At 39.5% G+C, this 24181-nt stretch overlaps 3 protein-coding genes across 36 annotated transcripts in view; 2 read left to right on the forward strand and 1 right to left on the reverse strand.

Moving 5' to 3' along the window:
• Positions 1-6032, forward strand: part of SUPT20H (SPT20 homolog, SAGA complex component) — a 52188-nt gene extending 46156 nt beyond the window's left edge. For 21 of the 34 annotated variants that reach the window (XR_004442895.1, XM_033234811.1, XM_033234917.1 and 18 more), the window contains 3 exons: positions 3121-3226; positions 4684-4787; positions 5538-6032. Coding sequence is in view for 29 of the 34 variants with exons in the window: in XM_033234811.1 (XP_033090702.1) it covers positions 3121-3226; positions 4684-4787; positions 5538-5675 (348 nt within the window). In the remaining 5 variants the exon portion in view is untranslated. The remainder of the gene's footprint in view (positions 1-3120; positions 3227-4683; positions 4788-5537) is intronic. The other 13 variants (XR_004442894.1, XR_004442891.1, XM_033234958.1 and 10 more) reach the window with 3 other exon arrangements.
• On the reverse strand, positions 5758-16228 carry EXOSC8 (exosome component 8). Its single transcript, XM_033235089.1, has 11 exons — positions 15809-16228; positions 13543-13579; positions 13293-13356; positions 12837-12910; positions 11275-11320; positions 9834-9939; positions 9699-9744; positions 8808-8904; positions 7207-7327; positions 6505-6611; positions 5758-6156 (listed from the first exon to the last, which is right to left on the reverse strand). The coding sequence occupies exons 1-11, from the start codon at positions 15823-15825 to the stop codon at positions 6041-6043; spliced, it is 831 nt and encodes a 276-aa protein (XP_033090980.1). The 5' UTR covers positions 15826-16228; the 3' UTR covers positions 5758-6040.
• Positions 16229-17188: 960 nt separating this feature from the next.
• The window catches only part of ALG5 (ALG5 dolichyl-phosphate beta-glucosyltransferase), a 52536-nt gene continuing 45543 nt past the window's right edge, over positions 17189-24181 (forward strand). Inside the window, 4 exon segments of the mRNA XM_033235096.1 lie at positions 17189-17325; positions 20919-21090; positions 21475-21521; positions 22845-22913. Of these exon segments, the coding sequence (XP_033090987.1) occupies positions 17260-17325; positions 20919-21090; positions 21475-21521; positions 22845-22913 (354 nt within the window). The 5' untranslated portion in view covers positions 17189-17259.

Here is a 24181-nt window from a genome sequence, read left to right on the forward strand (position 1 = left end):
GGATCCTTTTAATGTGTAGAGTCATTTCTTTATTTCTGGAATGTTTTCTTGGATGATAGTTTGTAGTTTCATAAGTGGAAGCTTAGATTATGGAGGTCATTCTTTTCTAAAATAAACATTTAATGTTATACATTTCCTTCTCAGTACTGCTTAAGCCACTTTCCACAAATTTTGATATGCTGTGCCTTCGTTTTGTTCCATAGAATTTTCTTTCTTATGGATCCCTCTTAAATGAATTATTTAGATATGTTTGATTTCCAAATACTTGGAAATTTTCCAAATATGTTTCTGCAGTTGATTTCTAGTTTAAATCCACTGTGGTCTGAAAACATATTTTTCGTTCTTTTAAGTTTGTTGAGGTTTGTTTAATGCTTGAGAACGTGATCTGTCTTGATGAATACTCCATATATGCTTGAAAAAAAATATGTATTCCGCTGTTAGGAGTGTTCTGTATTAGAGCAAGGTATTTGATGGTATCATTCAAGCCTTCTATATCCTTTTCTTTCTCAATGTTTTATCAGTTACTGTGAGAAGTGTTGAAGTCTTCAACCAAAACTGGAAATTTCTATTTCTCCTTTTGCTAAAGGTTGTGTTTTGAGCCCATATTGTTAGGTGCATATGCATTTAGGATTGTTACATCCTTGATTAATTACCCCTTATCATTAATAAATGACCTTCTTTATCTCTGGTAATATTTCTTGTTTCTTTCTTTTGATTAATGTTAGCTTAGTACATCTTTTTTCATCCTTTTAGTTTTAGCCTGAGTCCTTTTATTACTTCGTATTTGTTTTTCTTCAAGATTTTTTTTTTTTTTTTTTTTTTTTTTTTTTTTTGAGACGGAGTCTCGCTCTGTCACCCGGGCTGGAGTGCAGTGGCCGGATCTCAGCTCACTACAAGCTCCGCCTCCCGGGTTTACGCCATTCTCCTGCCTCAGCCTCCCTAGTAGCTGGGACTACAGGCGCCCGCCACCTCGCCCGGCTAGTTTTTTTTGTATTTTTTTTAGTAGAGACGGGGTTTCACCATGTTAGCCAGGATGGTCTCGATCTCCTGACCTCGTGATCCGCCCGTCTCGGCCTCCCAAAGTGCTGGGATTACCGGCTTGAGCCACCGCGTCCGGCCAAGATGTTTGTTTAATCATTATTCCTCCTTGTTTGAATATTCCGTTTGCGGTGGTGGCTTACAGTCTACTTTAGGTTTGTGGAGTGCTTCGGGGGGAAGTTTATATCATCTGTAGTTTTTTTTGTTTTATCATAGCTCCATTATGGTGGTGATGTGGTCTGCCTTATTCTGTTGTTCATTTCATGAACTGGGTTCCAAATTCAATAATGTAACCTTTCAGCTCTGTGCTCTTTTGTCCAATCTCTTTTTATATCCAGGGAGATCCCCTCAAGATAAATGGAACTTTTGAATGTTTGGCTTGCCATTATATACTGAAATGTTCAAAGGATGTCTTTGGCAGAGCAAAAGTTTTTAATTTTGCGGAAGTCCACGTTGACAGTATCTTTCCTTTATGGAATATGCTGTAGTTGTCATGTCTCAGAACTCTTTAACTAGCCCTAGGTCCCAAAGATTTTCACCTCTGTTTTTTTCTAACAGTTTTATAGTTTCTTATTTTGAATCCATGATTCATTTTCAGCTAATTTTTGTACAAGGTGTGCAACTTAGGTCCGTGATTTTTTTTTGTTTGTTTTCCTATCAGTATCCAATTGCTTCAACACCATTTGTTGAAACCAACAACAACAACAAAAAAAACAGCTATCCTTTCTGAATTGAATTACTTCTGCACATTTGTTAAAAGTCTGTTGGGTCTGTTTGGGTGGATTTATTTCTAGGTTCCCTGTTCTGTTTCATTAATCTATGTGTCTATCCTTCAGCCAGTACCACACTGTCTTCTTCATTGTAGTGTCTTAAAATTGGGCAGTGTTTTCTGCCATACCATTTTTCAAAATTATTGTAGTTAATGTAGGTTCTTTCCATATAAATTTTAAAGTCATCTTGTCTATATCTGCAAAAACCTTGCCAGCATTTCTAAAAGAATTGAGTTATGCTTGTTGATCAGTTTGGGGGAAGAACTGCCATCTTTATGATGTAAGTCTTCCAGTACATGAACATAGTATGTCCTTATCTAGACCAAAGTCAATGTTTTGTAGTTTTTGGTATACAAGCTCCGAATATGTTTTCTTAGACTTAAGATTAATACCTAAGCTTTTCTCTGTTTTTTTGAGTAACTGTGAATGGTATTTTTTTATTTCAGTTTTCACATGTTTATTACTAGTATATATAGTGTTGATTTTTGTATATTGATCTTGTATTGTGCCCTCTTACTGAACTTACTATTTCTAGGAGCTGTTTTGGAGATTGCTTAGGATTTTCTACAGTATAAACAGTTGTGCCATTTGCAAATAAGGACAATTTTATTTTTTCCTATAAAATCGATATGCCGGCTGGGCACGGTGGCTCACGCCTGTAATCCCAGCACTTTAGAAGGCCGAAGCGGGCGGATTACAAGGTCAGGAGATGGAGACCATCCTGGCGAACACAGTGAAACCCCGTCTCTACTAAAGAATACAAAAAATTAGCCGGGCGTAGTGGCGAGCACCTATAGTCCCAGCTACTCGGGAGGCTGAGGCAGGAGAATGGTGTGAACCCAGGAGGCGTGCCGGTTGCAGTGAGCCCAGATTGTGCCACTGCACTCCAGCCTGGGCGACAGAGCAAGACTCCGTCTCATAAAACAAAAAACAAATAAAATCGATATGCCTTATATTTCCTTTTCTTGACTTAGTCTGCTGAGTAAAAGTTCCAGTACTATGTTTATGTTACAGAGAGTGTTTTAAGCTTTAAAAAATTGTTTCAGTGACGCTTTATAAAAGCCTTAGGCATTATCTCGGTAGCATCAAACAATAAATACAGATGCACTGAAAAATAAAGTTTTCTTTGTTCAAATGCTATAAATTTATTCTTGCTTACTCTAAATACCTTTGAAGTATTTTCCTTGTTACTGTTTTTACAAGACTAGTCTCATACTGCTTTCTTTCATACAGGAAAAAATACTGATTTATTTTCACCAGCTCAAATTTGTTTTTCTTTCTCGTACAAGTCATTTATTATTTTTTTATTCAGGGTTCTGAACAAGGTTCAACCAGTCAAGAACAGGCCTTATCTGCTCAGCAAGCTGCTGTTATTAACCTTACTGGAGTAGGAGGTTTTATGCAGTCACAGGCAGCTGGTAGGTATCTTCATAACTTTATATGCTGAATTTACTAAACATATTCAATGTATTTGGTATCTCACCACTTAAATTATTTTCTTTTCCTTCCCTTGCAACGAGTAAACAGGAAAAAGTAAAGCTATAATGTGTGAACTATTAAATTGATTAATGGCTGAGATTTTTTTCATTAATTTGATAGTGCATTAATTAAAAGAGCTTTGACTTAACATAATTACCACAGTTGTGTTTTCCTTATGTTACAGTTTACTGGCAAAATTTAATAATTACCCGCTTTACTAGGTTACCAGAGCTGTTTTCAGTGTTTGCCAGTAGTTATGTTAATTAATAACTTTTTCGTTTTCCTGGGTTAAGACTGAATTTTTCTAGATTGCATAATCTTTTGTCTCATTCTGGTAATTTGTAGTTGCATAAATGACTTAAGTCTTAATGGACAATAGCATAACTTATGTATACAAGCCACTATTATCATTTAAGAAAAGATTAACTTCTCAACACTTCCAGCAGTAAAGGGTGAACTAAAGATTACTCTTAATGATTCCTGTCACTTGAAGATAATTCTAACTTCATACTTAAAGAGGAAGCCACATGTATAAGAAAACTGTAAGAGTTTGAGGATTGAATGAGTGACTGTGTTGTCAATATCTTACCACTGTGGGCTTACTATGCCTATAGACGTCTTTTAGAATAATCTTTATTTTGGAAGTAATCCTTATATATAAAGTTCCAACTTAGAGGTAGTGAATTTCCAAATAGAAGTTTGTGTAATTATATACCTTTATCAGACCAGTTGTGAATTTCCGAAAATAGCTCTAGTATAATTTAGTGGAAACAACTCTAGTCTGAAAAGTCATGAGAATGTTCCTAGCCACAGATTTGCCATAATTTGAGTCCAAGTCACTTAAATCATGTTGGCCTTCAAACTTTCTCATATGTAAAATAAGTGTTGAACTGATTACTGTGGTTCCAGTCAGCTCAAAAAATAACAAACAATGCTCAGTCTCAGTTCATCACCTCTGTTGTTTATTTATAGTAGTCTGATATTCATTGCAACATCTTTTGTTTAAAGCAATTGTCTGTCTACCAGCTTTGTTGTTACGATAGTTTGGATTTCTTCCATCTCCCTTCTCTACTGTTGGTTATATTTCAAAAATAATGTACTCTTCTAAACAAAATAGCACCAGTATCGAATTTTATACAGATGCAAGAGAGGTTCAGTGCTTTGACACATAATGCACTCCCTTCTCTTTTTGTGTCCAGAAAGTTCCATAATCAGTGGTACCCCCAACTAACAGGAGACCATATACTAAATTTATTCTGAAATGTCTATGATTTGATACTTAAGATTAATCATACTGCTAACTTTTCTATTATTTCATTTTCTGTGTTGTCCTTTTCTAACCCTGGTAGCCTTCAAACTTTTTGACTGGCCTGCTTTCCCCTTCTCCTCTCTGTAGTGTTGTCTCAGCTTGGCTCTGCCGAGAACAGACCTGAGCAAAGCCTTCCTCAGCAGAGATTCCAGCTCTCCTCTGCCTTTCAACAGCAGCAGCAACAGATACAAGTAATCCAGCAACTTCACTCTGATTACATTTTTAAAGATACTCAGCTCCAAAAGTACCTCAAAATAACTTGCTTTAGTTTTATTTTACTGTCTTTTAAGACTGTACAGTAATTGGTAAATAATTTAGCAAAGTTTATTTAAAAGTCTTGACATTTTAGCCAGTCAACTTGGAGCACTGAATATATTTTGTACATTTAAGCCGTACTCTTAAAATTTTTCATGAAGTGCTGGTGGCACATTAACATACATTTTTCTAGTATGCAGTGTATTTTGAAATAGACAGTTGTAAGTGCCAATTGTTAACTTTCTAATATTTTATTGCAGAAAAGTGTTCCTATTAGTAAATGTCATACCTGTTTATTTAGAAAAATGTTATACCATCATTTTAGGAAGGAAAGTCAGCATATTATAGTTGACTATCTTGATATTCAGGGTTGTTTTATATTGCTATAAACTATCATTATACAACAAAATGGTAACTGAAGTTGCTGAGTTACTACAATATAGACTGGCAGGGCAAAGTAACAAATAATTTTTAAGTTTGCCAAGAATCATTTTTAAAGCCCTCAGCAGGCTTCTGTGCCACTGGTGCTGTTTGACTGTGCATTGTCTCAATGTGGTATAGTCCCTTTTTGTTATCTTGGTGCTTTCTCCCTTTTTCAGTTGTGTTGTTTCGTCACTCTCAGGAAAAGCACCTTTCCACACCTGCCTGCATTTAACATAACTCGATTTTTTTCCTCCCTTTTGCAGCAGTTGCGATTCTTGCAGCATCAAATGGCTATGGCAGCAGCAGCAGCACAAACAGCTCAGCTACACCGTCATCGGCATACAGGCAGCCAGTCAAAAAGTAAAATGAAGAGAGGCACGCCAACCACTCCAAAATTCTGAGTCTTGCATTATTTTTTGTTCCTTTTTTAAAAACACAAGAGCATTGAATCAAAAGGATTGAGTTTCTACTTTTTGTTTTTTATTAATGTGTCAGTATTTTACATTGCTAGATGTACAAACTTTATACAGAAGCACAACCTTATCATTTTTAAATAAAAACAGGGAAATGGTTTAACAAACTAGGGTTGGTTTGCCTAAGTCATTGCTTTTTAAAAATGGTTTCACTATACATTATATGGAAGTGACCTAAGAAATAATAGAAACATCTTTCAGAAGAATGTAGTTTGATATTTATTTAGTATAAAATGTTTGTGCACAGTGTTAACAAATACAATTTTTACAACTCTGTTTTGAAAAGTGGCTATTTATTTGGGTTTCATACTCTTAATTACTTCATCCATCAATTTTTTAACTTCTTTGTGTCTTGTAACTGCTCGGCTCATGCAGTCCTGAAGTTTAGCTCCAGTCAGCCCGCTTCCACCTGAAAAATTATTTTGCCAATACTTTTAATCTATCACTGCGTTTCAAAAAACATTAATGTCATATCAAATTATGAAACAAAAAAATTGGGTAACATAAATCAGGGTACAGTCTCAAGATCTGCAAGTTAGTTTCACAAGACCTCCAAGTGATTCTAATGTATGTCTTAAGTTTAAGAATCACTGACATACACCATTAAGATGGAAGAAAATTTGAGGTAGCTAAGAAACTACAGTAAACTTAAATTAGGTAAATAAATTATCTCATATTCCATTTGGCCCTCCCTAATTTAAGGCTCACACTGAGTTTTCATCTACATATGTTTAGGACTGAAGTGGCAGGAACATGCCTGGTTTGTGAAGACAACAGAGCTTGCCTTCCTCATCCATTACTATTGTTAAGGTTCCTGTTGCCAGATGTTCCTCCTCTCCAGTAGGGTCAACTATAAGCAAAGTGCTATAAAAAGAAAAAAGTATACGTTATCAATCCATGGAACAAATTTTACTTTGAAAATACTAAACATACTGTCAGCCTCCCAAGTAGCTGGAATTACAGGCACATGCCATCACACCCAGCTAATTTTTGTATTTTTAGTAGAAACAGGGTTTCACCATCTTGGCCAGGCTGGTCTCGAACTCCTGACCTCAGGTGATACCCTGCCTTAGCCTCCCAAAGTGCTGGCATTACAGGCATGTTAATGCCTCACCATGCCTCGCCCTGCTCTTCTATTTCTGAATGTGCTAAAATCCTTGGAAAATACTGAAGATAGCTTCAGGTAAATCTTTAGTGAAAGAATTAGAAATTAACATTACACAGGTATAAGTAAACCAAGGAACAGGTAAAGTGAACACAATTATCATCCAAATCAGGATGCTTATGAAAGCAGACAGGTTGACTAGAAATAATTGTGCAGGGACAAGTATAAACTCAAGTGTCCAGGGAAAACTAGGATGTAGAGTCACCATAGCACTTCCTGAAGAGTTAGAATGCTGAACATCAATTACCCAAATCTTAAATATAGAAAATTTTAAAGTAAGTTTGATTAACTTACTCATCAAACACAGCAAAGGAAGTTGCAACTGGATGAGTTCTAATATTCAAATAACTTTTCTTCTTTAAATTAACTTCTGCTAAAGCAGTTTCTTCATTTATAGTAACTTCAGGCAACTGTACTAAGAAAAGGCAAATTTGTAAAGTAAGTCTCTAAGAAACAAATGGTTTCTAAGCTTTTTTTTTTAATTCACCTTTCCCTCGATTTAACTTGCCCAGAACATTTCTTTTTATTTTATTTTTTATTTATTTATTTTTTTGAGACGGAGTCTCGCTCTGTCGCCCAGGCTGGAGTGCAGTGGCCAGATCTCAGCTCACTGCAAGCTCTGCCTCCCGGGTTTATAAGCCATTCTCCTGCCTCAGCCTCCCGAGTAGCTGGGACTACAGGTGCCTGCCACCCCGCCCGGCTAGTTTTTTGTATTTTTTAGTAGAGACGGGGTTTCACCATGTTAGCCAGGATGGTCTCGATCTCCTGACCTCGTGATCCGCCCGTCTCGGCCTCCCAAAGTGCTGGGATTACAGGCTTGAGCCACCGCGCCCGGCCACATTTCTTTTTAAAAAGCACCTTACAGCCACTAAGGTAAATACAGAGGATATACATTGCTCTTCACAACATCTGACATGCCTACCTAGTGCTTATTGCATAATTTTTTTAAGTTTACGAAGTCAAAATGATTTTTTAAAAAAATTTTTAGAGATAGGGTCTTGTTATGTTGCCCACGCTAGAACTGAATTCCTAGCAATCTTCCCACCTCAACCTCCCCAGTAGCTGGGTGGGACTATAGGCATGTGCCACTGTACCCAGTTTTGAAATGAAAATTATTACTAATAGATAACATGTCTAGCTAATTTGTATATGCCAGGTACTGTTTTAAGCATTTTCACATTTTCATTGTATTCACCTAATCAATACTCTTACAAACTAAGTACTATTATCCCTATTTTATTATAGATAAGGAAACTTCAGCACAGAGTGATAGAGGCAGGAATCAAACCTAAGTCTCTGCTTTAACCACTCTGTTATAATATTGTGCTAACTTCATTTTCTACCTCCAATTCACTTAACCACTCTATTATAATATTGCTGTGCTAACTTTATTTTCCACCTCCAATTATTTGTTCCTACCAATTCATCATTCACCAATGATAGGGAATATGCACAAGTTATTGAAATCTGTAACTAATCAGTCAACCTAGACTCCTTGCTAAGAAACTTCACTATTACTGTGGCCTCACAGTAAAAACAACAGAATCCATTCTAATTCTTTTGGCAATATCACATAAAGAACTATGAGGATACTGGCAGATCTTCACCAATCACCTAGCCAGAAGTTACAAGTCTTGTCTCCCTCTCCCACCATTATTAACACTATTATGGAAAGGACTGAAGTCCTAACCTAAGTACATGGGTACAGTCAAAGCAGCACTCTAAAGAGCATTCAGTTAGAGAATATACAACTATCAACTATATTTGGAAAGTAATGGCAGTATTACATTCATTAATTTGGAAGCATATGAAAGCAAATGTACATTAAAAGTTTCACAAAACAGAACATTCTAACCCATTAGTGGGAATATTGCCTTTTTTGTAAGGCTGCTTACCATTTTTTAAAGCCGCTAACAAAGCAAATGTGCAGGCATCCAAAATGTTTCCATCATAGTCAAGGCAAATGAGATCACAGTACAGAACCCAGGCAAGCTAAAACAGAATTAACACAAAAGGAAATTAAAGCCTTCTAATGGGTAGAACATGCTATTCGCTTAGACTTAAGAACCACAGAACCCTTGGTTAAACAAGCAAGATAACCTTCAGGGCTCAAAAACCTTAAGAAAATGCTTTACCTTTTTCAAGTAGAAAACCAGAAGTGGACAGGTTTGGTGAAAGCTGGCTTTTGATTGCCAAGCTGACAAATGACAAACATGTCCATTTCCCTTAATGGAGCTACAGATATAGAAGGAATTTCCATTCTTACTGGGAGGTTACAGATAAGGAAGATGGTTTTGAAAGCCCTAGCTAAAATTCAAAATGCACTTTCCCATCATACAGGAAATGTTTAGGTTTTACAGTGCTAACGTATCAGTTTATGGAAAGCCTCTCTAGGTTCTAATCAACCTAGTTTTACATTTTCAAATAGACTTTGGAATCTACTGTGGATTCACCAAAAACATATGTTAATATGATTAATGTCATAATCTGCTATAAGGAATAAAAAATGATTGAACTTTTTCTCTAAAAGTTAAGGGGGAAAAAAATTACTTCAGTTTAAAAGGTAGCTCCCAGACAGGCAGTAAGTTAGTCAAACTTGTTTTTTATAAACAATATGGTTCATTTAGAGAATTATAGAGTAAGAAATGACTGAATCTCTAAAATCTGTAAAGCAGCCATATTTAAGGCTACTTTGATTGGTGATTTTAATTTCCTTGTTCACTTTCCCCCACAAAAAAAATCCCTTCAGAATTAATAAGAACTTATAGCTTCTCTATTCCTCTTACCTTCCCTGGAGAAATGCATAAGTCCTCTTTCTGAATTATCTGTGAACTTGATTTAATGACAAAGAGCAAAGTAAATGAAAAGTCAAAAACTATCTGAAAATGAATTACAGTAAAATTGTATCATGGTGCTCTTACTTTTCAATGACATCTGCGATGAATTGGCTAGCCACTTGGGCCTCTTCTCCAGGAGGTCCCGACCGGAATCTCCAGGAACACAGGGGTGGTAGATCCACATTCGGAACTGAAAGAAACACTCTGCAGCTATGAACTAAACTTTTTTTTTTTTTTTGAGATGGAGCCTTGCTCTGTCACCAGGCTGGAGTGCAGTGGCGCGATCTCCGCTCACTGCAACCTCCGCCTTCCAGGTTCAAGAGCTTTCCCTGCCTCAGCCTCCCAAGTAGCTGGGATTACAGGCATGTGCCACCACGCCCAGCTAATTTTTTTGTATTTTGGTAGACGGGGTTTTACTATATTGGTTAAGATGGTCTCAATCTCCTGACCTCATAATCCACCTGCCTCGGCCTCCCAAAGTGCTGGGATTACAGGCGTGAGCCACCGTGCCCGGCCTAAACTTTTTAATGTATGGATTATTGAAGTGTTAAAGGTATCAATCCACAGTAAAGGCAGCTGTGGCCATGGACAGGCTTTTCTGAATAGAATACATTGTAACATAGTTATATTCTGTTTGGTCTCTGTAAGACTCCCATGCATGAAATTTATATTTTTCTGACTTTTTTCCCCCATATGCATTTTTTAAAAATCTATTTTAGACCTCAATTCTCCTAAATCCTTTACAAGTTTTCCTGGTATCTTCCAAAATACCTCAATCTGTAACTGAAGATAGACCCTCTGCTAACATCCAACTGGTTTTCTCATTTAAGAAAATGATGGTTTCTACCATAAAGAACAGATGGTTCCAAGACAAGAAAAAAAATAGCAGTTGTATAAAGCAAAGAATCTTTATGGAAACAAAAAATGTGCAATGACAGTTCTTTAACTAAAAAAAATTCCATTCTATTTTATTCTTTTGACACAGGATTTCACTCTGTCACTCAGGCTTGAATGCAGTGACACAATCATATTCCATTGTAGCCTTGACCTCCCAGGCTCAAGCAATCCTCCTGCGTCAGCCTCCCAAGTAGTTGGGACACAGGTGTGCACCAGCACACCCAGCTAACTTGATTTTTTTGTAGAGAAGGGGTCTCCTTTGTTCCCCAGGCTGGTCTCGAACTCCTGGGCTGAAGCAATCCTGCAGTCTTGGCCTCCTAAAATCCTGGTATTAGAGGTGTGAGTCACCACACCCAGCCAAAGTTCTATTTTCTTGGTTAGTAACATATGAATGTATAAACAAAAATTGAGCAAGCAAGTTTGATAAAGGTTAAATTTATGAAATTCTATATCCTGCTATTATGCTATCTTTTACTAACATGGAAAACTTCTGAGGAATTTGTTTTATTCTTAAATATTTCTGAATATTAGAAATAATTTTCTTTACATCAACTCAACTAGGACTTAACTAAAATTATTAAATGTGTTAGAAGTATTAGTATTAAAATTACAAAACCATTTAACTTACCAACATATCCTTTATCAGGGGCATCTGTTGGTGGTGCTGCAAATTCCTATAGTAGCAAAGAAATGTTTCCTATTGAAAGAAGCTACTGAAAAATTATGAAGACAACTTAGCAATCAGTTATGGGAGGCTCTATCAAATATCAGCTTCGGGAATTGTATTGGGGCCTCTAAGGACATTGGTGCTGATCTTCACAGTAGTTCTACAAGACAAGAAGGCACTATAGTACAGTGGACTACACTACAGTGCTGCTCATCAAGATTACCTGGAGATCTTTTGAAAAACAGTAATTGAGTTTGTGCCCGCACCTAGTAGCCAAGAATCTTAATTTATTCCCCACATGGTAGAGCTAGATTCAGGAATTGCTGCTTTAGTGGTAAAGAGCAAAAGCTCAGCTGGGCGCGGTGGCTCACACCTGTAATCCCAGCACTTTGGGAGGCAGAGGCGGGCAGATCACCTGAGGTCAGGAGTTTGAGACCAGCCTGGCCAAGATGGCAAAACCCCGTCTCTACTAAAAACACAAAAATTAGCCAGGTGTGGTGGCACGTGCCTATAATCCCAGCTACTTGGGAGGCTGAGGCAGGAGAATCACTTGAACCCGGGAGGCAGAAGTTGCAGTGAGCCGAGAGCCTGCCACTGCACTCCAACCTGAGCGACAGAGCCAGACTCCATCTCAAAAAAAAAAAAAAAAAAAAAAAGAGCAAACGCTCTGCAATTAGTAAGCTGGTTCAAATGTCAGAGCCACATTTACTGGCTGACTTTAGGCAAGTTATTTAACCTCTAACCTTAAACTCCTCATCTGTCAAATGAGAAGAAAATAGTGTCTACTCCTAGGGTCTGTTAATAAGGGCCAAATGAGATAAACCTGTTAAATCCCAGGCATAAAACCTGACAAGGAGCAAGTTCTCAAATCGTATTGTTATATATCACTCCAGGTTTACCAAAGAAGAATCTCAACTAAGTGTTAAATAACACAGGGTGTATTGTAGTGAAAGAAGCACAGGCTTTGGAGTCAGATTTATGTCTCAAGTTTTACTTGTGAGTCTTATGTACCTGGAGAGGTTACTGAACCTCATCTGTAAAACAGGAGGTGGAGAAAAATAATAAATGATTGTTGTAGGGATTAAAGTGGATAATTCTGTAAAGTGCCTAAAAAGGTGTCTGAAACATAGCAGGTACTCAGTAAATGGTAGCCATTATTCCCTCACATTTTTCTTTTCAACAATTTCAATTTTCCACACATTTACACAGATTACATGTCATCACTGGCTAAAAGGATGTCACCAAAAATCTGTTAATTTACCAAATGATATAACCAGATGTTTTAAAAATTAAGGGTGGCTAAGATTTTAAAAGTTGTTTCATTTTGGTACATTTGACAAATGTTCAGTCATTAAACTTGGGTCATATTATTTAACACTCATAGTGAAAGCTCTTGGGAAATTAAATATTAAAAACTGACACCCAACTGCCAAATCAAGAGTGGAATTATAGGTGTATATTACAATCTAATAAATAAAGCTAACTTTGTAACTCAAATCTCCATAGGACATATTTAGACTTACCGCTTTAACTCCACAGATTACTGTAGTATTTCCCAACTTCACTAAAGCAGAACCATCTGCGGTACTAATTGAACCTGAAAAGATAAGCAAAATGAAAAGTCCATGAAAGGAAAACAGCTACAAAATTATCTATATAATCATTAAAATTAAGTGTTTTAGCTTGCTGTGTATGATTATCTTGCTACCCCTCTCAGTTGCTTATGAATATTTCGTAAGAATAATTGATTTTTACATAACGATTTTAAATTAGTGTTTAAATAATTATTCACCTGTCCTTGAATTTGTGTTAATCATTTTTCATTCAGTTACAGGGCTTTTGTACAGATAAAAATCTCTTCACACAAAAAATTATCAAATTCTTTAGACAAAGAGAATTTGGCTGAAAAACTGTTTAGGTGGTTCAGAGACTAAAACTTGGGAATATCATACAGTTGAAAATGGAAAATACATCCTTACCTATGTTGACAGTTGTGGTTCTGAATTCACCAAGTTCTCTTCCATCAGGACGGCAGTTCTCTTTCTAAATAAATGTTTATACAAAAATAGATTATACCTATTACATATTTTACACATCTATCACAAGTTTTACACACACTAGGGGAAACACATTAAATGTTACTTCAAATGGATTAAATTACTTGAAATGTATCTTTAAAAGCAGTCCATTGTTATCAAAAGGCAAAACATGTACATAACTTTTACTCACCAGAAATCTCCTGTAATACTCCAGAGGTTCCACAGTTCTGAAACACGTGTTAAAAATATATCTGAGATAAACTGATCTTAACATAAATCCAGAAATTGGCAAAGATCTTGAGTGTTGTGATGCAGCATACATCTCCACAACTTTTAACTAAAAGTAATTCTAGAAAGTAAAAATCCTTGCAGCAGCAATCACATTCAATTGCTGTCCTTAACTCTGCCATAAACGATTAGAAGATTGGCGTCTACAAGCCATTTGCGTGAGCTCTTTAAAAGCGGATTAATCTAGATGTCAAAAGAATCATGTCATTCTTGCTCTGAAAGAAGGATTCACTCATCATCACTCGCCATCAGAGAGATGCAAATCAAAACCACAGTGAGATACCATCTCACACCAGTTAGAACGGCAATCATTAAAAAGTCAGGCAGCAACAGGTGTTGGAGAGGATGTGGAGAAATAGGAACACTTTTACACTGTTGGTGGGATTGTAAACTAGTTCAACAATTATGGAAAACAGTATGGCGATTCCTCAAGGATCTAGAACTAGATGTACCATATGACCCAGCCATCCCACTACTGGGTATATACCCAAAGGATTATAAATTATTCTACTACAAAGACACATGCACACGTATGTTTATTGCGGCACTATTCACAATAGCAAAGACTTGGAATGAACCCAAATGTCCATCTGTGACAGACTGGATTAAGAAAATGTGGCACATATACACCATGGAATACTATGCAGCCATCAAAAAGGATGAGTTTGCGTCCTTTATAGGGACATGGATGCAGCTGGAAACCATCATTCTTAGCAAACTGTCACAAGAACTGAAAACCAAACACAGCATGTTCTCACTCATAGGTGGGAACTGAACAATGAGATCACTTGGACTCGGGAAGGGGAACATCACACACTGGGGCCTATCATGGGGGGGAGGGGGGAGAGATTGCATTGGGAGTTATACATGATATAAATAATGAATTGATGGGTGCTGACAAGTTGATGGGTGCAGCACACCAACATGGCACAAGTATACATATGTAACAAACCTGCATGTTATGCACATGTACCCTAGAACTTAAATTAAAAAAAAAAAAGGATTCAGAGTGATCTAGTGATCATGAAAAAATTATTTTCATAATCTAGTGATCATGAATAGTTATATCTTACTAGATAACTCAGGAAACTAAAAAGGTACATCTTTATTTTCACTGTAACTGAAATTTAGCATATTCTTCAATTATGACTGTAGGCAATAAACCATAGTAACATTAGCAGTACCTGCAACTTTAACAACCACAGAGACCACAGATGTTTTCATATGCACCCTATAGCTATGTAAGGTATGTTCAGGCTCACTGTTACTTTGAAATCCCAGGCGTTACTACTAGTCTCGCCACTAGATCTTGTTTAAGAAGGTTAATTTTAAAGCAAGTATATATACTACTATATCATGACTTCGGAGTTTATACTTATAGATAACTATTTCAACATAATGGATTTCCTTTGGAATCCTATTTATCCATTTTTTAGAAACTTTAAGAAAGTCCATTGGCTTCACACACACACAAACCTTCCAAATGAAGCATGATCCTTTTAGAAATAAATGACAGGAAAGGGAGAAGCAGGCGGTATGTGGCTCTGATGCAACAATCTTGATTGACTGACTGACTGAGACAGAGTCTCACTCTGTCGCCCAGGCTGGAGTGCAGTGGCGCGATCTCGGCTCACTACAACCTCTACCTCCCGAGTTCAAGCGATTCTCCTGACTCAGCCTCCTGAGTAGCTGGGATTACAAGCGCCCACCACCATGCCCGGCTAATTTTTATATTTTTATTAGGGACTGGGTTTCACCATGTAGATCAGGCTGGTCTCTACCTCCTGACCTCAGGTGATTCGCCCGCCTCGGCCTCCCAAAGTGCTGGGATTACAGGCGTGAACCACCGCGCCCGGCCATAATCTTTAAAAGAGTACAACTATGTCTCCTGGGACTGCTGCACGTTCACTACACACCACGCTCACGAGCGCTCGCAGCGGGCATGGAACTCTACAGAGTCCTTTCATCACTCGTTTCACTGGGGGGAAGAAGCCCTTTCTTTTCACTATAACCACCTCCAGGTCCTCCCACCCGTCGCCTGCTTCGACGAGGAAGGAAATGGCACCCCAACGGGGTCGGCCTCCGGGTGAGAGAATCCCAGCTAAGAGTTAAAGGAAGCTGCCGTCCATCAGGGTACAGAACTCGACCCGCCACCCGCCAACACTCACTTGAACCCAGCCGCCATCTTCCCGCCCGCGCGTCTGCGCCTGCGCCGCTCCTGGCCTGCGCGCCCGTTCCGCCGCCGCACTTTCGACACGGTTGCCTGAGCCGCTCACGCCACAGGAAACGCCAAGGTGGGGACGCGACGAAAGGTCCCTGGCCCGCCTTCGCATCGACTTTCCCTTGCCCAGACGCCCTTCTACGTTTCCTTGCCTTGGACGTATTTTGACGAATCTGCTGTTAAAGAAGGAGAAGGTCTCCCTCTTTATAAAAAAAGCTGGTGCTGTAACTCAGAATAACGCCAACAGTTCAGAGATAACAGGGTTTCCAGCGAAGAATCAAGCAGTGTGTGTGGAGCGTTATTCCAATGTTTCTGCGTATTTTTTTTCCGCTTGTGACTTAGACTGAGCCCTGGCCTTGCCTCTTCACTGGTCAAGGGCTCCTTGCTCCAGCACATGAGAAACCTGAACTTTTTTTTTTTCTTTTTTTTTTTGAGATGGAGTCTCGCTCTGTCGCCCAGGCTGGAGTGCAGTGGCTTGATCTCGGCTCATTGCAAGCTCCGCCTCCCGGGTTCACGCCATTCTCCTGCCTCGGCCTCCCGAGTAGCTGGGACTACAGGCGCCCGCCACCACGCCGGGCTAATTTTTTGTATTTGTAGTAGAGACGGGGTTTCACCGTGTCAGCCAGGATGATCTCGATCTCCTGACCTCGTGATCCGCCCGTCTCGGCCTCCCAAAGTGCAGGAATTACAGGCGTGAGCCACCGCGCCCGGCCGAGAAACCCGAACTTTATTTGCGCTCCTTGTCCCACCACGTTATGCTCTGCATCAGCTTGTGTTGTAGACTGTGTGGTGCTCAAGGCTGCCATCTCCCTCCTAGGCGGGGTTCCCAGATAAAATACAGGATACCAAGTTAAATTCGAATGTCTGATAAACACAGCATTTTTTTTTAAGCATGAGTATGCCCCAAATAGAGCATGCAATTAGTTGTTGCCAGAACCTGGAGGGAGCTGGGAAGACTTTACAGATAGATAGTGGTGATGGTTGCACAGTATTGTGTATGCAATTAATGCCACTCACTATTGTAAAAATGATTAAAATGGCAACTTTTTGTTTACCACAATTTATAAAAACTAGTGTAACCAGAAACCTTTAACTGGATGAGTTGTATGGTATGTGACTATCTTAATAAGGCTGTTAAAAACATGATTAGTTTTTTTTGTCTGAAATTCAAATTAAGTAGACGTCTTGCATACTTGCTAAACCTGGGCCCAGCTACGGAACCTGGCGCGCCTCTCCACCGACTGGGCGCCGAGGGCACGAGAGCGGCGTTTTCTCCGCCTCGCCACGCGGGGGCGCTGCGGCCAGCGGGAGCGACCTCTGGTGACGGGGCCGAATCGCACGGGCGCGCTTCCGCTTGTGTGTAGGTGCGGGATTGGGCGGGCGGCTCCGGCATGGAGGATGGCTCCGCTTCTGCTGCAGCTGGCGATACTCGGCGCGACGCTGGCGGCCGCAGCCCTCGTGCTGGTGAGAACAGGGATGGGAACGCGCGCAGGCCGGGGCTCACTGCTCTCCCGGAGACTGCAGCTCCTCAGGCGTCCCCTCCTGCGCGCTACCCGTTTTCAGACAAGTCCCATTTCCCCTAGCTTCCCCCAAATACCTGACCTCGGAGTTTCCTTTCCTGGAGTTTCACTCTCCTTTTCTTCCGTTCTTTAATTTTCCTTTGAAATATTATCTCTTTGTGTGCTCAGAGACTTGTAAGTTTTTTCACACTGGGGCGCACCCACCCAGCCTGGCATCGTCGCCGCTTCCCTCGCCCCTGGCGCCCATGCCCCCTGCCCACCCGCTCTTTCAGTCTCGATCTCTCCCAGACTCTCCGGGACCTGCAGCCGCTGCAGTTCTGCTCCACCCAGGGAGGTCTGGAGCCCCAGAAGGGGTGTGCTCCCTAGCATGCCTCCTTTGCTGATGGGGTTAAGCAGATAGAGATGGACGGAGCCCAGACTGACGGCAGCTATCTGTTACAAATGGGAATAAATCCGTGGATCGATGAGACCCACTAGGGACGCAGGGTGAGCGAGAGAGACGGGCCTCAGGCCTCTTGTCAGGGGCGCGTGTGGCCCAGAATTAAGCACCCTAAATATAGCGCCCATAAACAAGGCAGGACAGTAGAATTCAAACTCGATTTTCTTTGCCATTGCTCTCGAAACACAAAAACATTGTAAACACTTGCTGATTGTTACGTGGTAGAAAATTGGCCAAATGAACTCTCTCCCACATACCTTGGAATGAGCCTGCCCTCTAAGTTAGTAAGTGGAGAGGATTTCAGCTTCCTTCACATTCAGATTAGCCATCTAGACAGCACTGCCAGGAAGGCCACCCTGCCGTCTTTCCAGAGGATGCATAAATTTACAGTTTAGATAAAATGTAACGCATCCTTACTTCTTTGTTAATAGTATCTGGGTAAGAGAGGAGTCCTCTCTTGCCCTAACTAGTGGAGATTTCAGGGTTTAGGGCTTTTTTGTTTTTTCAAGTTTTTGAGCAAACCAGGATTTATTTATTTATTTATTTATTTGGGCGGGGAGTGGATTCACACATTCTTAGATTGAAGCTGCCTTACTTTGGGTCTTTTGCACAGATTTTATGAGATTGTACTGACGGTATTTGTTCCCACTAGCTTGAAATGACAAGAGCTACCATTTATTGAGTGTAGTACTTACTATATGTTCACTGTTGCACTTGGTTTAATAGGAGTTATCTCATTAAATCTTTAAAATAACACTGTGACATATATGTTATCATTAGCATTATTTTACTGGTGAGGAAACAAGTTGGAGAAATGAGCTCATGTACTCAAATGTTACACAACTAGTGAAACTTAGGTTTTTTAAATGCCAGAGCAAGAAATAATTTAAAAAATAATTTTTCACAACCTCATCTTGTCTTCGTATATATCCACTCTCCATTCTTATTTTCTCACAGTCTCATCTCCTTTCTGAATTATTTTAAAACAAAATTCGAAGACACTTTATCTTTAAATCCTCAGCATTTATTTCTAACAGATAAGGTCCCGCTTTTTAAAATACCACAATAAAGTAGTCACAGATTTATGTTTATTCTGTGATTTCAAATGCCCCCTCAGTTCACTTGCCCTCACTTGTCTCATATATGTGTCTGTTTGTTGCAGTCAGGATCCAAACAAGTGTCACACCTTGTACTCCGTTGACATCTTCTTAATCGGTTAAAAGTTTCTCCTCCTCCTTTTTTTCTTTCTCTTTTCCTTTTTTTTATTTTTTTTTTGTTTTTGAGACGGAGTCTGGCTCTTGTCGCCCAGGCTGGAGCGCAGTGGCGCAATCTTGGCTCACTGCAACCTCCGCCCACAAGCAATTCTCCTACCTCAGCCTCCTGAGTAGCTGGGATCACAGGCGCCTGCCACACCACTCCCGGCTAATTTTTATACTTTTAGTAGAGACGGGGTTTTGCCATGTTGGCCAGGCTGGTCTCGAACTCCTGACCTCAGGTGATCCGCCTTCCTCAGCCTCCCAAACTTCTGGGATTACAGATGTGAGCCACCATGCCTGGCCTTTTTCCTTGTCTTTAATATGATCATTTGTCCTGTAGAACTTCTCACAATTTGGATTTCTTTGATTGCTTCCTCTTAATGCCTTTTAATATCTTCTATCTCAGATTTTCTGTAAACCGGTAGTTAGGATCGAGAGACTTGATCAGATACATACCTGATGTGTTGTTTAATCAAGAAAAAATTGTGAATGATGCCTCTTCCTTTCTCTTGTGTCTCATTAGGAGTCATGTCATGGCCAGTTGTCTCTGGTGTTAAGATGGATGTATGGTTTCAAGTGTTGCCAGCCAGACCCACCAGTTTATAAAGTTTGTCATCAGCCTAAAGGTTTTAGTAGTCATTGAGGATCATTACCTACATGCTTTATTTCATTGTGGGTTGCAAAGTGAAATATTCTCATTGTATCCTTCATTTATTGCCTAGAGTTTTGTAATGAAAGAAATCTCATCCTCAGCTATTCATTTACCCTGAAATACTTTTCCTACATATAAAATGCAAAATAAAAGACAGATTTTTGAAATGATGAGATGGCTCCTGCATCTTATCCAGCTTTTGTTTTTAGTGTCATTGTGAATTTATGATTTACAGTATTTTCATGGTTTGATCCATTGCAATAATTTTTTTTGGCAGGGGGGAGGTGGGAGGATGATGAGATTCTTGCATCATAGGCCACTGAGAGCCCCTTCAAGTTGACTAATTTGTCCTTTCAGCACAGCCGTTGTAATCTTTGATAGTGTCTTCAAATTGGTCATTAAATCACAAATGAGTAGCATTCCAAAAATTTATAGACTGTTTTGAAAGCAGAAAGTGTACCAATAGAAACAATGTAAAAAAAAAATGGTTATTTCCAAAGCTTAGCTCCCAAGTGCTTATGGAAGGGGAGCCTGTAAGTTAGATACTTCAGTAAATGCTGTATTCTGAATTCCAATTCGAGTTAAGTATCAAAAACATATTCTTAAACATTGTTGTCCTTACTTGGTAGTCTGGGGAATCTTCCTTTTATATCTTGGGTCTGTCTGGTCCTCGATGGGAAGTCTACCCTCACCCTGCATGTTCCAACTGCAAAATGGACTTGTCCTGTCACATGTAGATTCCAGGTAGAGATAGGACCTTACTGTGTGTGTGTGTGTGTGTGTGTGTGTGCGTGTGCGCGCGCGTGTGTCTATGCATGTAGACATGCTAAGGATCAGAGATTTAGGGCACCTAAGAGTAGACTGGTCTTCCTGTAGTGACTAATCTCTCTTGTAGCTGGGATGATGGAAGCCTGGGGAATGATGACTGGGAAGAGACAGAGCCTCCCAAGGCATCATCAGCACCTTACTGATGGAAAAAAAGGACAGTAACTCATTCCTAAGTAGGGGACTAGTTAGCGGACTCGCTATTGTCTAATTTTGGAGTCACCTCTAGACCATTGTTAATGAACTAAAGCCTGAGAGTGAATATTCAACTAAAAGAAAAGTAGATGATGTATTCTAACATAAATACGGAAAAGTCAGCAAAACATAATTTCTTTTTTGTAAAAGACATGTATGTCTGCTTTTAGATTTCCATCGTTGCATTTATAACTGCTACAAAAATGCCAGCACTCCATCGACATGAAGAAGAGAAGTTCTTCTTAAATGCCAAAGGCCAGAAAGAAACTTTACCCAGCATATGGGACTTACCTACCAAACAACTTTCTGTCGTTGTGCCTTCATACAATGAAGAAAAACGGTGTAAGCCCAGTTTTGATTTTTTTGGTAAAGGGTAGTTTGGAAAGAAAAGGAAATTTAAAGTATTTGACTTCACCGTCTTTGCCAAAACATTAATAGATGTGGGCTGTGTTGAGCGCACATTGATAATTGTAGTTCGGCAGAGAGGGAAGTGAATATTTGCTCTCACGAATAGGAGCAGCATCATGAGGCAGTGGGGCTGGAATGTTCTAGAGAGGTAATAAGCAAGTTGTGGACGGAAGGCAGGATTCCAGATGGGAATGACCATTGGGAGAGTACCAGAGGGGCTTGTTAGATTTATTGGGACTTTTTTCTGTATGTAAGCTGAATGTGCCGGGCTTGGAAAATCATTTTCTAAAGCGATTTTTATATATTTTTTTCTTTAAGTGCCTGTGATGATGGATGAAGCTCTGAGCTATCTAGAGAAGAGACAGGTATCATGTTTTCTCTTTTAATATGATATCTCCAATTAAAACTAGACCAGGTCACCAACTTGTGGACTCCAAGCTAGATGCACTGTGAGAGGCAGTCCTGGCAGCACCCCGATTGCTGGGCCACCTGCTGCTCGGCTTGTTGCTATCCAAAAGCCCGGCACGTAGCATGCTACCTCCAGAGGCAGGTGGGTGACCCAGGACAAACCAGGAAGCAGAAATTTCTGTTTCTGTGACCTCCTACCCATTTTTATCCTGTCTTGCCTGATGATATATTTAAAATTGAGTGACAGTGTATGTCTGCAGACTTTGTATGATACCACAACGCTGTTTCTACTTTTGTGACTTATAAGAAAAGGTGTATTGTTGTTTTTGCTGTTAACTTTTATTCTCTTCTCTCTTTTTTTATTTTTTGGTTAACTGAGTTTGAATAAACAGAAAAACTAAGTCTGAATGAACAGAAAAAAAGATATTTTTAAAAGACTTACACTTACATTGAAATTATTTTGTTTTTCTTCAGTATTCTCAAGAGTCTCCCTTCACATTTTCTTCCTCTTTTCCTTACATAAGGAGAAGAGAAATAATACACAATCTTCTTTTGTAACATTAGCTGCCATTGGAATCTCCTTGGAGGGATTAAGAATTAAGTGAGTTCTTTTTTTAAAAAAAATTATTTTGATTTACTTTGCTTTTAGATTTTTTGTATAGAGGGGAAATAGAAGATTCACTGAAAAAGAAAGGGCCGTATTACCTTATTACCAACTCCAAAAATTCAATTTAGAGAAAAGAAGAAAGGAATTGAGCCCTTAATATGTATGAGGCTTCTACCTCTTCAATTACATGTAATCTTTACACCAGCCACATAGAGTAGGTTTTTCTGTTCTCTTTTTTTAATCAGAAAATAGGCCCAAAATGTTAAATTGCCCAAGGTCATTAGGCTAAGAAATGCTGCAGCCAAGCTGGAATCTTCCCTCTCTGACTTCAAACCTCAAGAGCTTTTTTCTTGCACACCTGTACCCTCTCAGATGTGCTATAGCACTACAAGTACCTGGCTTCTTCCACCACCAAGGTATGGGGCAGACCAGGGAACAGCAAGGTGATATGTGGAGATTGAGTCAATATTCACTCTCCACCTCTACCCAGGATCTCTCTCTTTTTTTTTTTTTTTTACTTAGCCTTTTTATTTTATGCGGTTTGTGCACTAATATTTATATTCAAATTTATATGTATCAACACTAAAGAAGTTTTTTAAATTATTGATAATTTTATTAGAATACTTTATGGCAATTATGCCAAATTGTGTTATTTTATTTTTGTTTCTTGCAGAAACGAGATCCTGCGTTCACTTACGAAGTGATAGTAGTTGATGACGGCAGTAAAGATCAGACCTCAAAGGTAATACACTTGCTTTTAGAATTGACAATAGATAGAAAATAGAGAATAATTTTGCACATGTGAAATCTCACTTTCATTCACCAGGGGACCCTAAAACTGTGCCTGACACTCCATTGTTACAGTGTAGATAGCAGAAAAAACAGATTTCGTTTATGGAACTTCTCCATAAGACCAGGGAAGCTTTGAAGATCGCCAGATAGGGAAGAAACATACCCACACACAGTTCCTCCTGGCCTTTAGGGTAGGAACCTTCATTGCCTACCAGTTTGTGCTTCCTTTTTCCCTAAGCACAGTTTCTCTATGCTCCATCTTGCCTTATAATTTCTAAAGCAGTCACGCCAATAGAAGCCTGCCTTCATACCAGCCAGTGGGAGGCAGGTGTGTCCTCTCACATGCACAGAGAGCACTGGCAGGGTCTGGCCTAGGAAGGGTAAGTGCTGCACTCTGAGTAGTATGATGTGAAAGTTATGAACACAAGCCATCTCGGCAGTTTAGTGATACATGCAGGGAATGGCATGGAAAGCAAACTTCAGACACTTGCTGCTGAGATTAGAGAGGTAGCCTAGACCCAGCTGAGGCTGCGCATCTTCTCCTGAGGAGCACTTTTTTGGTGGCCCTTGACCTGTGAGTGGCCAGCTGCTCTGCTGGAAGGATCAGAGATGCCCTCCCAGGGAGGACAAGCAAGGGAGGGGTTAGCAATTGGCCCCACTGCTCCCAAGGTTGGGAGGAAGTGGAAAGTTGAAATTATATTTAGTAGAAGTTTAAAACAAAGACACCAGTTTTCGCCAAGTTAAGTATTTACGGATTCCCTGTTAACGTCTTGCGGTCTGAGGGGTGTGAGGAAAATTTTAGGTATGGCTCTTGTTCTTGAGGTGTTTCAGACTAAGGGGGCACAAATTATAGTACAAGAGAATACTGCAGTTGTACAGTGATATTTATTATATCCTCAAACAACATAGCAAAAAGGCGAGTGGGCACTCAGTAGGAACTCAGTTCACAAATGGTGGCCGAGTGACTGCTGCTGCCCTGTATACTAAACGCCGTGCTATAAAACTTCAGTGTGCATCCATTCCAAATAGGTGTGGCTTCAACAATGTTATATTCCTTGAAGCTACATACAGACTCTAGAGGGAGCTTTTCATCCTAACATAGTAAAGTCTTATTAGTTCACTTAGCTACTCACACAATGACTTTATCTTCTTGGGTTTGGAGCCTTATGATGAATATCAAGTATTGTGCCATTCCAGAGTAAACATTTACAGCACAAA

The sequence above is a fragment of the Trachypithecus francoisi genome, unplaced genomic scaffold (genome assembly GCF_009764315.1).
Source record: "Trachypithecus francoisi isolate TF-2019V2 unplaced genomic scaffold, Tfra_2.0 Contig01461, whole genome shotgun sequence".
Taxonomy (NCBI): domain Eukaryota; kingdom Metazoa; phylum Chordata; class Mammalia; order Primates; family Cercopithecidae; genus Trachypithecus; species Trachypithecus francoisi.

Coding starts and splice junctions, on each gene's coding strand:
- EXOSC8 (XM_033235089.1), bottom strand. Junction 13,357..13,542: donor AGTATTACAGGAGATTTCTG/GTGAGTAAAAGT, acceptor ACATTTATTTAG/AAAGAGAACTGCCGTCCTGA. Junction 8,905..9,698: donor TATGCATTTCTCCAGGGAAG/GTAAGAGGAATA, acceptor ATTCTGTTTTAG/CTTGCCTGGGTTCTGTACTG.